Raw genomic sequence first — 14,994 nt, forward strand, 5'->3', positions numbered from 1 at the left:
TGTCAGTAAGTGCAGGTGTTACCGGGTGCTTGACTCCAGGCTTTTACCACACACCTGACATCATCATCACTTTCGCTGGTACATCCAGTTCGCTGTTTCCTACAGTGTGCAGTCAAACACTTAATCCAACACAAACTGCTTCCTAATTCATCGGTAACGTGGGCAATATGGCGGTTACAGACTCCTGTCACCTACGAGAACAATTTCATTCTTTGAATGCATCTCTTCTGGTCTTCTGGATCAGGAAAACACGTGGATGCTGTACACTCAGCTCGGGCCCATGTTTTATACGTACCGCCCTGCAACCAGTATTGATATGAGAAGATGTACAAGGAAGGGCGGACCGGGAACACTGTCCCCACTTGTTCCACGGGTTCTTTCTTCTGAAGAGGCCAATTTATTGCCACACTGTGTACCCGGCGCAAACACACGTGCCGTCAAACTAAACAACCCTTTACCCTGGACTGCTTCAGATCTGCTGTGTCCCAGATGAGGAAAAACTTGGTGAATGTGACAACAGATGTAATAAGGTTAGGTACACAAAACTGAGGATGGGAAAACCCGAATCTGTCTATGTGTCTATGTGTGTTTTTACGGTAAATACGCCAAAGAGCTACAGTGACGGAACGTGAAACAACCAAACAACCCATCAGTTAACTTGATGGATGTTGACATAGGGTGCGAGTTTGTATACTGGCAATCGAAATGTCTTAATGTTGGAGATGAGATTTAATGATCAAATGTAGCATTTGAACCTATATTTTTTAAACATAAAAGTTTCAGGGGAACAGGAATCGTGTCGTAGGATTTATATGTTTATTTCTTATTGTCAATTTTTACAAAACTCTTCTTCGATTCACGAATTTTATTTGCGGTCCATCAAAGGTCTCTAAGGGAGATAATTCTGATTTTTCTTCTCACGTTTTGATTCGACATGCTTCAGAAGCTTATTTCGACACTCCAGCAATTATCATCTGAAACATGTCCATTGATATAGGCTATATTTCCATGTGCTAGATACCTGATTTCCATGTGCTAGATATCTGATTTCCATGTGCTAGATATCTGATTTCCAACTATTAAACAGTGTAACTGACATGGTAGAAGTGTAGAAATCATTGACTTGTTTTACTTCATTTAGCTTTGACTGTATTGCAGTAAATCTACTATAATTAGAATCTACTTGTACATCCTCTACTTTCCTCTATGATCTCAACTGTCGACATGAATAAACAGAAACATATGAAGGTTCTGAATTGTCGTTTATGGGGTGATATTTATGGAACTAAGTTTTGCTAAATGGAGAATTGTTTGAGATCGAGGTTAGAAAAGCTTTTGTGTGCGGAATGGGAAGAGTTGCTTAAATACAACAATGAAACCGACATGGATCTGCATCATGCATGCAGTCGGACGCAGTGGACACGGTGGGAGGGATGCCTAAAGCGTCAGGCTAGTGATCCATCGAGGTTGAGGTGTTGGGATCGAATCCACCTGTAAAAACCTTGGAGTCAGCTTTATGTACAGATTCTTTCTGTGCTGTCACAACCCTCAGTCTAAAATACACAATGCTGTAGAAATAAAAGAACATACGAATCCGTTAGTGGTGGCCACATAAATTCTTTCATACACCTAGTTGAGGGTACAACAATGTGCAGTAAACGTGGACAAAGTACAGTGACTGTGTCTCAGTCCGGCCAGCTTTGAAGTAGGTACCTCGTTAGGATGAGAGAGCCTCAAACTCGGTGCGTCTTAGTGGCAGCAATAGTACTCTATTTGTATACTCCCAAGGGCGTTGTGACGCCAAGATTGACACCCAGTGATCGAGGGAAACATATGCCAGCGCCTTGAGCAAGCAACAGTTCCATGGATATGTGCGCTATTTAAAAATATAATATGATATACATCCAATGTTGATGATAAGTTGCCGACGTGAATGGCAGTCGGTCAATTGATTTCTAAACACAGCCTCTATGGTTAGGTTAATTAGAGGCTAGCGGCAACAAGCCATTGGGCGTCTGCACAATCTCCAGCACGCCTCTTTTGCTTTTGCTATATATGTATACATACATATAGACAGACAGACAGACAGACAGACAGGCACACAGACACACACACACACACACACACACACACACACACACACACATACATACATACATACATACATACATACATACATACATACATACATGTATATTTATGGTAAGAAGTGACTAACTTTTACGACTCGCTTGCACAACACAATCATAGAGCTAAAAGCTGCCGTACGTCTTTACGGAAACTATGATTGTCTCAGATCACTTACTTTAACATACGCATCAATAGCCACAGGACTAAGACCGCTTTGTGGACACGGGCCCTGTTGTGCGTTATATGCATGTATGTCATCGTGACCTGGCATCTTTTGTACATAGACAACTGATTGTTCCGGTGCTATATATCAGCACATATTTGCTGGGCAGCGTTCTTCGAAGTGTCGTGGAGGCACCGGGCAACCAACTGCCAGCCGTCGCGCTGGACAACCAGGTAAATACACACTCGATAACGAAGCATTACACGGGTAACCAAACCCATCAAGGTAAGAATAATTATAAAAAAGGTAAACAACTGCTTATTTAATCATGACTAATGCTTTGAAACATGATATGGTGGTCATTAAAGACTTGGTTAAAACAGCCATAGTCAGTTAAAAACAGTCTCAATTATCCCCCAAAACAGATTCTGTGCGTTAACGCTGATATGAATCATTTGTGTTCTATTCTGCTGAAAATCAGTTTTGGAACGAGACGTCTGTCTAATCAACTATTAGCCGTGGAAGGTTTCAGGCTCTAACCGTTTGTTAAATCTTATCTAAAACATTTACTGTTGAGTCTAAAAGCATAACGCTCATTATGTGTATACTGCTCTGTATATTTTTGTCGTTACTGTATAATTCATTTAAGAATTTGTTTTTAAGATGTTCAGATTTTCGTTTTTTGAGCCGTCTGAGTCGGTGGTCCGCATAGCCAGACATTTAGTAAGTGCTTAGTACCAGTCATCACCACTTGCCTTGCCCACAAACAAGCACAACGTGATTGTTTGATATATAGCACTACAAGCCTTAACACTCATAAAACTCACTACTACTGGAATATAAATTTCCACACATATTTGAGTTTTCATTTGGTGCACTTGTGAGTTAACTTAACTAATCCCCCTTAATCGTTAATTCCAACGCGTTAGTAAATAAAATATCTTAGGTTTTTGTATGCAGTCATTATAGAATAACGCCCCTTTCATTCGCGTATAGGAACGTGTTGGTACGTTTGACCTGGGATTATACGAAACACGAATCAATGTGAATCAGTAAGCGCCAGCAATGAAAAGGCTGTGAAATGCCCCTCACCTCGTTTACTACTATTATCTGGCAAACGTTTGTTGCAAATTGTTAACTGCTGGTTATCGTGAATGCATTCATCTGCCAACAAGAGTACCAACAAATATATGAGAACAGACGTAGCCGCGGTTTGCAAAGCATGTGCCGCTCCTAACATATCATAAGAGGTCGTTAAGAACCATTTGGATGTGAAAGAAACTACCTATAGTTATAATGTGTGATGGATTTGTGGAAATCTGACTAGTGTTTAACCGTGGACTTCAGACACGCCGATGTCTTTACTTAGTAAATCATATCCCTCAATGTATCCGGCACTGCACCTGTGTATGCGTGTATGTAAACACAGTCAGTAGTTTAGTTATATCGCGGTGTGTTGAAATGAAAGCCCAAAGTAAAGTCAGGTCTTGAGCTGTTGGCCACTTGAGTGAAATGTCAGTCACGATGATGACAAACCTGGTTTTACCATTCTTGAAATACGCATCCACGTTCATATGTGTGTATCGCTCAGTTTTGCATAATCTCCCTATCCATACGTGAGTATGGTTTTACGCCGCTTGTAGTAGTGTTCCAGCAATATCACAGCAGGGGAACACCAGAAACCAGACACCAGACACTATCTGTGTGACTAACTTTGCAACACTTGCTCACTTCTTGAGTGACTTAAAGAGTACAGGTAATGAGTGATAGGCGGTAATCATATGAACTGTATCATAAAATTGTATCCGATTTTCTTTTCAGTTTGGTTCCACCTGTGCTGCCATGGCAACTGATGATTCCCAGACAGTACTCGCCTGTATAAGTTGTGATGATGTGATCACAGTTCCTGTTACGCTCCACTGCGGCCACAGTTTCTGTGCATCGTGCGTCACCGGTCACACCTACCACATCCAGCAACGGCCGGACGCCAGATGTAACTAGACGTTTTACAATACACGTCCAGTGAAATATGTCCTAATACATGTGTATACTAATACAAGTGTGGAAGCTGATATCAACATTCACTAACATCAGAATGCTAATTTAATGATGTCACGAATGAATGACGTCATCAGTCTGTTGCTGAAGAATGCACTGTCGATCGTTTGTGTTGATATACCGAATAAGCATCAGATAGGAAATATTTTGATTGTACCCCACAGGTGCGTTGCAAACAACAATTGTTTTGCAAGCGGTATTACGCAATCCACCAAAGAGGGCGCTAACTGCATACGCCTACAATCAAGTCGATGAGTGGTTGGTGTCGCTTTCTTCTCAAACCGAAGAGTGGCTATTACAGTCTGACGAGCAATGCGCCCAACATTATATAACCATGACAATATAAAAAGGCCTCCTCTATGGTCAAAAGGACACATTGTATGCCAGGACAGAGGCGGGTCGGTGTTCCGATGCTTAGTTTACGTCAGACCACCTGACCTTAAAAGATGACACATTTAGTTTCTCGTCGGTAAACCGATGAAAGTGTGCCGGTGTGCTCGGTGCCATTGAGATACGTCTAAGTGGGGTTAGCCATTCTGGGACTGTGGTGTCTCAGGAGTCACGCAAGGCCCCGATACAACTCACCTCATTTCATCCTTTCGCAGCCTATCACAAACAATATTGCAATTAATAATTCAATAAATGTTTAAATTGAGACATTCTCTATTTCATATGCATTTTTATTATATAGTGATTTGAATGCATATAAAGAAATGTGTGTTGCACAACGTAGTTCAAACAAATAGTAGATATATACTCAGTTCGAAAAGAAAGTATTAGGACCGTTCAGATTTACATTAAATGAGACAAAATCAAGACGAAATTGTGCTATTTGCGATGCTCAGATAGACATTCTCGTCAGTTGTGTGTTTTCATAAAGCCGAAATTACCGCTCCTGGAGGCCACAGTCGATACTAACATGCCATTCCCCATGATTCGTTGGTGACATTACAGACTGGCGTAATCCAAATACGTCTTTATGATAGAAACAAAGCACTTCTCGTTATGAATAAGATCATTTCTATGTTCAGGATAAGGACTCACGTTGTTTCCTTTGTATGTTTTTTTATAATCTTTCTTACCACTGTATCATAGTTTGACGTTATTCGCGTATCTTTTGGAACTGAGGCTATTCATGAAACAGGTTACGAAAATTGTGCCTATGTACCTTACAGCTCTTGACGTCCTGAGCTGCCCACTGTGTAATGGGGAGACGAGAGTGCCTGACCCCCAGCAACCCCTTGAGGAGTGGGCGCGACAGGTGGGGACGGTCACCTTTGTCAAGAATCTCGCTGACACTGTTACAGAACATGCAGGTACACAAGATTTATTTACTGGAGCCCATGTTCTCCTCTAATAGGGTATTGCATATTCTATATGCATTATATAAGAAGTGCTATAGGTCGCTGACTTTTACACTTTGGTGAAACCTTCGAGCAGGACTATGGTGCTAACAAACCTACAATAATACCTGGGCCGAATCGGGATTCAAACTTACCACCATAGGCTTCTGTCATACCAAAGGGACGCCACTCTGCATAACGAATTTCGCCACGACCGCTTCGTCATTGTTAGGGATAAACGTAGTGCAAAAGAATACATGCTCGACTTAAAACCATAATGTTCAACATAATTTAAGTAATAACAAAATTTAATAGAAACTATCCATAATTATATAGATCAATTTCTAGATTCAAACGTTACCTATGTTACAGCGAGTGAACATATCAACTGCAGCATCTGTACGGATGGCACAGAGACAAAGGATGCGGCTGTGTGGTGTCCAGAATGTGGAGAGTCGCTGTGTTCGGACTGTGAAAAGGTACATAGAAAACTTCATTCATCTCATACCGCGACAGATGTCACACAGGACGTTGTGAAAACAGTACCAAGACGTGCAAGATGCGAAAGGCATGACGATGCGATCATTGATCTCCTTTGTGAGGACTGCGATGAAGCAGTGTGCCCCCGATGTTGCATCCTGGATCACAAAAGATGCAAGAAGGTGCTGCCATTAGAAGAATCGGCTTTAAGAATAGAATCCCTGTTGCAGAACATGAAATGTGACTTGAAAACAAGAATCCCTAAACTGGAAGAACGCATAAGTTTTTGGAATGAAAAGACTGAGCGACATGATAGGAATTATGAAGAGGATGAGGAAAGGATCAACGAGATCTGCGACGACCTTGTTGCTGAAATACGACATCAGCAGAGCCAGCTGACAGACCGGCTGAAGCAGATAAAGGATGAGGCTGACCAGGCTCTGATGAAGGGAGTGAGACATAGCGACATGCTGCTGAAGGATGCCCAGCAGAGGATGATGTTTGCCAACAAAGCCTTATCATCATCAACAGTGATGGACTGTTATGAAGTGTACAAAATATTCTCAGCTGCTGGCACCAAGAACAAATCAGAAGATGAAGAGTTTGATACAGGAGGCATTGTGGATGCTAGATTTATTGATAACACAACCTCATTAATGACGTCTTTGCGAAGAGTGAAAGTTGGCTACATAATCGAAGGAACAGAGAAGGATGACAAGGGTACTAAGGCGATACAGTTTGATATCGGACGGACAGGAGTGCATGATCTGACTGTGGTCTCGCTTGAGGGCACTAAAACTATTGTTGTAACACATCCCGGAGACAGAGCGGTGCATTCGTTTCATATATCACTTGGAACATCGAACAAGAACTTCCTAAAACTGGACAGTCCCCCGTACGGAATCACAAACTTAGAACCACCAAAGACTGTCGCTGCAGTTCCAAAGAAGAAACAGTTAGTTGTTTTATCTGTTGGTTCCAGACTACACAAAGACTCGATAATCAAAACCCAGCTTCGATATATTGGGTTGGCCTGTTTGGATGCAACTACTCTGGCTTGTAGCTGTGAGGATGTGGCAGCCATAGATGTTATAGATCTGTCAGGAGCGAGACTCCGATGTTTCGGTATTGATATGTTTCTGAAACCTCTGTTCTTACATGCAACACTGGACAACAAACTCCTCGTGTCGGACTGGAAATGTAACAAGGTTGTGTGTGTGAGCCTTGACGGGACACTGGAGTTTGAGTACCAACCAGGAGACAACGTGACGATGGGTTGTCCTCTGGGGGTGTGTCAGAGCCTGACAGGAGATATCTACATAGCGGACAAGGGTAACCATAAGGTCATTCAGCTGAGTCCCACGGGGAGGTTTGTGGAAGATAGACTCACGTTTGCTGATGAGGTGTCGGATCCACGGGCTGTGTATGTTGATCAGGACAATGTCATGTACGTGACCGTAGATGACAGGTTCGTTCACTCACACAACGTCATGAATGAAAGTTACTGACGTCATGTAATGCTGTCTTTTCAAAGGATGAAGTTACTGTGCACTGGAATGTACACACATACACAACACGGTATTATGTATCAAAATCAGACACAGTTTGAACACAATTTTGCTACAGCGGAGTCATGCATTGCATCTCAAGTCTTGCAGTTGCCGATAACGCAGATATCACTGTACGCTACACAGCCTTGTGAATGATGAATAGAAATTATTCAAGCTGTGTTTGGATCATTCTCCTCGTTGTCTACATTTTGTAATCACCTTGATAAGTTGCAAGACAACAACTTAGATATTCAAATCAACTGAGAACAACTTAATAGCAGGACATGTTTGCTGACGTATGTTACAGGTATTTAAACCAGGAGTGTGCCATGGGTGTGTTTGTTTCTTGTTTTACCTACAGTCCATCTGTATCTCTGATGAATGTATAACGTCGAGTTGGGACGTGAACCTAGAAGAAGTACGGTGTGCTGAAGCAGGTTATTACGGCCAGTACGAGTAGAACAAGTTCATGATTTCATGGTGACAACAGTGTCAAAACACGTTATTGTCTATATTGTCCTACATTGCCGAGCAAGCTCCACTTCATTGGGATTTGAATTTACGGGGACGAAAGTCGGTTTATGTTTGTTTATGACAGGTGGTCGTGGTCGCGTTTGCTGCCGCAGAAACACTGCATTTGCACAACAGAATATCTAGGCGCAAATACCGTTTGTGGGTAATTCGATGGCGTTAAGGTGGGTTTCATAGGATTGTGAAGATCAAACACAATGTTAACGACAACGGTTCATTGCTGACATGCCAGACAGAGCTATGACTATCCCCTGAACACAATGCTAGAATACATCGTCGCTGGTGATTTTGTACCTCAAGCTACCTTGACCTTGGTTCGCCAGTAGTCCTGACCTCAATCCCATAGAGTATGTTTGGGACACTGTAGCTCACGGAATACGCCTTTGAGATCCCTTAGTGCAAATTCACGATGTATTACATCACAGCCTCCATCACAAATGAAACGCATTACATCAACTTTAAATTCACCGTCTGATACAGTCTGATACAGTCGGGTACAGTCTGATACAGTTGGGTGCGGGTTAGAATTGGTTTTCAATAACCCAGGTTTCTGAGGCAACTAACGGGTGGTCAGACATGGCGACCTGGTTGACACATTTTACCCCAATAGAGTTGATCGATGAATCAACATACTCGATTATTTACACACCACTGTTATGTAGCTGGAATATTGCACAGAGCGCCGTAAAACTAAACTCGCTTACAGTACATTAAAACTTGGACGTTGATTGCTGAATTATAGCAAGAGTTTGGCACAACTGTCACGTGTAACAATGTGTTACTATCTATGTTAGTGTCACATGTCTGGTAACTGTCAAGATCCAGGTTGATGCGATAATACAGACATGAAATCGTAAACCACATTATGTACAGAAATCCCATTTATATGTGACCTACATCGTTATCATATCACGTTCGGTTCTCCACATGTGAAGGCATTCCTTCGCTGTGCTATCGATCGCTGCCGGGTACACTGACAATACAATACACACTCTCTAGTATCACTAGTCAAGCTTCTGGTTCTGTATGTTGTATCAAACAGGATGCGCCATGGAGCATGGACGAACGCATATTATGTTACAGACGCAACAATCGATGACAAAAATAGTGAGTTCATATTTAACGTCACATCGGCAATAATTCAGCCATATGATGACAAGAACATGTTTGGTATTGAAAGGTAATATGTGTATATAATAAGACACCTGTCGTCAAATGACAATAAAAGTAGTAGAATATCACAGTGAAAATTAAAACCAGCATGGAAAGTTAAAACGGAGAGCACTATTTGGACAAAAACAACAGAAAACAGGGGCTGTACCAACAACTGAAGGTGGACCCTAGCTGGATTTACATAATGCCTTCAGCCGCAGGGAGATTTAGCCAGAATGCTACAGAAATGCTACAATTAAAGAGTATCTGTGAGCAAAATTGACTTTGCATGTTTATGGAAGGGACAGCCACTAACCATCGCAGTTGCCAATTTATGCTACCACGTTCAAATTATCAGTACAAAATATGTTCAAAATTTATCTAACAGTTTTATTTCCTTTGAAAATTAAATTATTAAATGATGATTACCATTATTAAAAAGATCCTTTACCGTTTTCACATTGAAATATTTATCCCTTGTGATGGTCAAATCAATACAGTCAAGTAGGATGACCAAACTACCTACACGACTGACGAAACATTCACTCTTTGGACGACAATCTACACTGCTATCATTCTAAAGGTGCTTGCTCATTATTAATTTATATTTTCAAAACGACAAAGTGAAATGGTGTCTAACATCCCGTTAATGATCACTGTATACGTGTGTGAAACTATTCGTGCTATAGTCTGTTTGCAGTGAAAACGTACCGATGAATATTACATTGAACACAAATGTAAATCGAATAAAGTGAAATTAGGATTACGAATCCTCGTTATTTCAACTTACAAAATGCACATTTAAATCTTAGAATTTTATTTAACTTAGGATAAAAGCTGTTTAACAAACGATAGCATTTTCAAATCCCTTTATTTATTAACTTTTTTGTTTAAAGTGAACTTCATCGGCACGTTTTCACTGCATACAGACTAAAGTTTGTTATTGTACTAGTCAGTAAACTCTCACAGAACCGCTACTTGTGCCCTTAAAAGTGCTGACCAGGTAATTATCGGACTTTGAAGCATCTGCTGTATTAACCTCTGGCCTATTTTCTTTTAGAGGACACGGCGATAACGCTTCATATGTCCCTTGACCCGGGAGCAAAGGCCTTGTGTTAGCATGATGTGGTACAAGATCACCTCTACATCGCTTGATTACTGGACTCTGAATCCTTCCGAAGCCGGACGTCATATATTGTCTTCACAGTCACAGTATGTAGCATGAGAAACATTAACCCATCATATGTCTTTTCCAGCACGTTTTGTCAATACATGTATATAAAAGGAATCGAACATGAAATTGACCATTTTCCTTGAGCATATTGACAATTGTCAGCGACGTGCAAGAAAAATATGAACGTTACGAACGAATCCAAATCTCTTCATAGATGGGGAGAATGGCATCCCTATAATTTTGTCTTGTCACTGGCCATTAAATGAATGAATATATTAATGTGCGCAGTGCTGCTGATTGTAACATATTTGATGTATAAATGGCTTGTGTTTTTTATATATTATTCATAGTTATGCATTATTCATTTAGTTAAAAATTTCATATGTGTACCTTTTTCAGTTTAGAAGCATGACTGATAAGCCCGTGATTCCAGTCGTCGTCGGCGTTGATGTAGGAGGGACCAACACTGATGCTGTGGTCATAACGCAGGACGTGGACAAGCCTATGGTTATTGCTGGAGTGAAGGAACTCACCACCAAGGACGTGACAACCGGAGTACAGAGAGCGGTCAAGAAGGTTCTGAATGAGGCATGCAGGTCTGGGACTTCAGTCGGAGTTGTTCAAGTCAACATCGGAACAACACATTTCATCAACGCTGCTGTGCAGGGGAAGGATTTAGCCAAGGTGTCTGTTATCCGACTCTGTGGTTCTGTATCCGAAAGTCTCCCACCTTTTAGCGATTTTCCGAAGCATTTGAAGGATATCATTTGTCACACGACACATCTTGTCGCTGGTGGATACCGATTTGATGGACGGGCGATTGATGATGTCAATAGAGCCGAGATTGAAGAGATTGTGAAGGAATCGGGAGACATAGGTTTTGTTATATGTGGAGTTTTCTCGCCTATTAGATATGACCAAGAACGTGAAGTTGAGAATATCATCCGTGAGGTATCCCCAGATGCCAGCGTGTCGCTATCACACGACATTGGCCATATTGGACTGCTTGAAAGAGAAAATGCTGCCATTCTGAACGAATGCCTCAAGCCACTTTGTGAACGTACGATCGACGGTTTCAGAGACGCCTTGGGGAGTATTGGCCTGGATTGTCCTATTTACCTCACACAGAATGACGGAACCATAATAAGCTCAGACAAAGCCAGGAAGTATCCGGTCTATACGTTCGCATCCGGTCCCACCAACAGCATGCGAGGAGCTGCTTTCCTGTCATCGAAAAAGGACGCAATAGTGGTTGATATCGGCGGTACAACGACCGATGTGGGCGTTCTGAAGAATGGCTTCCCCAGAGAAGCGTCTAGCCAAGTGAAGATAGGCGGCGTTAGGACTAATTTCCGCATGCCCGATGTTCTGAGTATTGGTCTTGGAGGTGGTTCTTATGTCATTCCTCGTACAAATGAGTCAGATGAGATCACGAGCATCACCGTGGGACCGCTAAGTGCTGGGTTCAACTTGAAGAACGAGGCACTGGTGTTCAGCAATGAGGTTGGAGAGGAAGGGAGGTCTATCACAGCAACTGACATTGCTGTTGCTGCAGGGTTGGTTGATCTTGGCAACAAGGACTTTGTAGGAGATATTTCAGAAACCGTGGTAACGATGACACTGGATAAAGTGCAGGGCATGATTGCAGCGGCAATTGATAAGGTTAAACTGAGTGATCAGTCACTACCAGTGATCCTTGTGGGAGGTGGCAGTATCCTAGTGGACCAGAAGCGATCTTTAACTGGGGCCACGGAAGTCTTTTTGCCACAACATTTCGGTGTCGCAAACGCTATTGGAGCTGCTCTGAGTCAGGTGTCCGGTAGTATTGATCACATCGTCAGTATTTTAGATATGACAGACAGGGAAGCCATGGACAAATGTGTAGCGAACGCTCTTGCTAAAGTTAAAGACGATCCTGACGGAAAGGAAAGTGAAATGGCAGAAGAGCTTGCAAGGAAACCATTCATCATAAAGGCAAGAGACCAAGCATTAGCCTCAGCTGTAGAAAGAGCTACAGCAGTAGCAGTAGAAGCAGGGGCTAATCCATCCACTGTAGAAGTTGCAGAAAAACAGGATATAACCTTGTCGTACATGCCGGGGCAGGCAACAAGAATCAAGATGAAGGTCGTCGGTGATCTCTCGGACCATGAGCAGAGAAATATCAAGGGTGTTAAATGGCTTCCATGTGAAGATGAGGATTTAGGATCTCTATCACTGGAAACTATGCATACAAAGCAGGAGGTGTCTTCTGGGGGAACTAAACTGTCTGGACAGGATGATGACAATGATGCAACAAAGGTTCCCAAGGACCCCGCCATTGACCCTGAAACTGGGGCGTGGAGTTTATCAGAATGGGATATCGAATGTATTGTTGTTGGAGCTGGTATTTTTGGATGTGGAGGGGGTGGAAATCCCCACATGGGAAGGCTCCGTGCCTTAGAAGCTGTTCGGAGTGGGAAGGAAATTAAAGTCTTAACCCCTGAACGTCTGCTCAAGGACGCAGATCCCGAAAACGATCTCGTCAGCATTGTTTGTTTCTATGGGGCGCCACTAATAATGTATGAGCAGCTTGTTTCCTCCAAAGAAACATCAGCAGCCCTAAGATGTGTAGAGGATATTTTCAACATTGGTCAGTTTCAAAATGGGACACTGAATAACAAATCAGGAGTCACAATTGAAGAAAGAGCTGGCATGCGGTTCATAAGTGATTACCAGCAAACGGGCAATCACAACTCAAGTTCTCTTTCAATCAAAGGGAAGCAAATCAAAGCTTTGATGGCAGTTGAAATTGGAGGAATGAATGCTCTTGAGCCGTACCTGGTTGCTGCTGATCTCAATCTCCCAGTGGTGGACGCTGATGCCATGGGGAGGGCATTCCCTAAACTCAGCATGATGTGTCCATATATGTACGGCCTGCCTGCCTACCCAACTGCATTGGTGGACGACAAAAACCGACGGGCCGTGATGCTGGAAGCTCCGAATGCAACTCTGGTTGAGCATCACTTCCGGGATGTTGTGACCGAAATGGGATGTTCAGCTGGATGTTCCTTTTCACCTCTCGTCAAGGAGGAAGTTCTGACGAAATGTGTTCAGCACACCATCAGTCGTGCATGGAGGCTAGGAGACGCTATCCTCCGTTCCAGAATCGAAAAGACCTCGCCAATTGAAGCAATTTTGAAGACAGAGACCTCTATCCATGTCATGACTGGAAAGATCCGAGATATCCAGAGGGAGACCAGTGGCGGATACAACAAAGGCCGTGTCATCATAGAAGGACTTGATGCATATTCTGGACAAAATGTACTCATCAACTTCCAGAACGAGCATTTAGTCATAATACCTCTCAATGAAAACAATGAAGAAGGTGACATCATTGCCTGCGTCCCGGACCTCATTTCAATCGTCGACGCCGATACAGCTGAACCAATCACAACAGAGGAGGTCCGGTACGGCATGAGGGTGTCTGTAATAGTGATAGCGTCCCCTGACATACTGAGAACAGACACTGCCTTGAAGTATGTGGGCCCACAAGCTTTTCAGTATCCCGACACTGTCAAATTTCAACCATTCGGGCAAAGCAAAGTAACGGTACCAGTTCCGCCAACAGAGTAAACACCGCAGACCTTTGGAAACAAACTGACTTTCATTCAGCTATATTCCCGGTATATATCAGGGTGTTTGATTGCATCTACGTATTGGCTCCATATCCAATATAAACAGCGGTGGTGGGGTTGCCTACTTGCTTTTGGTTAAAGCTTTCGCTCTTCAAGCCGAAGATTCGGGTTCGATTCCCCATATGGGTACAATGCATACACCCCTTTCTGATCTCCCCAGCCGTGCTATGGCTGGAATATTGCTAAAAGCGGCGTAAATTTCACTCACTTACTCAAACCATTGGAAATTGTCGTTGAGATCAGTTCATAGAGTGCAGACTTAATGATTGTTGGGCTGTGTTTGGTTGAGTTAAGAGTTTGGTTATCTGAGTGATCGAGCAAGTGATTGATTGATTAATCTGTTGATTGGTGAGTTGATTGATTGATTCAGAATTGTCTAGGTGTACTTAAATATACTTAGACTTAGTCAGATTTATGTAACAAATACAACTAATTACTTACATACTGATGTGTAACCTCCACATGCTTTATTATATTTTCTACTAACCACGTATGTATTTATCTCAACTACGTGTCCCATTCTAATAACACGTTCCCAACCTTCTAACTTACACATCCATGTATCTATATAAAGCATTAATCCACCTAGATTATCTACATACACAGCTCTTCTTCATAGATAACTATAATAGGTGCAACATTTTTCGTTTTAGATTACGCTGATCCGCACACGATATTTTGTCATCTAAATAAACAACATGTAGCTAGTACCTGTAATTTCATACGCCGCCGGGTGTTT

At 42.3% G+C, this 14,994-nt stretch overlaps 2 protein-coding genes across 2 annotated transcripts; both read left to right on the forward strand.

Annotated features, from left to right (window-relative positions):
* Nucleotides 1–4,120: 4,120 nt before the first annotated feature.
* On the forward strand, nt 4,121–7,913 carry LOC137258966 (E3 ubiquitin-protein ligase TRIM71-like). The gene is made up of 3 exons (XM_067796661.1): nt 4,121–4,286; nt 5,527–5,667; nt 6,067–7,913. The coding sequence occupies exons 1-3, from the start codon at nt 4,136–4,138 to the stop codon at nt 7,680–7,682; spliced, it is 1,908 nt and encodes a 635-aa protein (XP_067652762.1). The 5' UTR covers nt 4,121–4,135; the 3' UTR covers nt 7,683–7,913.
* A 3,076-nt stretch (nt 7,914–10,989) lies between these two features.
* LOC137257333 (uncharacterized) lies at nt 10,990–14,193 on the forward strand. The gene has a single exon (XM_067794621.1). It carries the CDS (start codon nt 10,990–10,992, stop codon nt 14,191–14,193), a length of 3,204 nt encoding a protein of 1,067 aa, XP_067650722.1.
* Nucleotides 14,194–14,994: the final 801 nt, after the last annotated feature.

Source organism: Haliotis asinina, chromosome 12 (genome assembly GCF_037392515.1).
Source record: "Haliotis asinina isolate JCU_RB_2024 chromosome 12, JCU_Hal_asi_v2, whole genome shotgun sequence".
Taxonomy (NCBI): Eukaryota; Metazoa; Mollusca; class Gastropoda; order Lepetellida; family Haliotidae; genus Haliotis; species Haliotis asinina.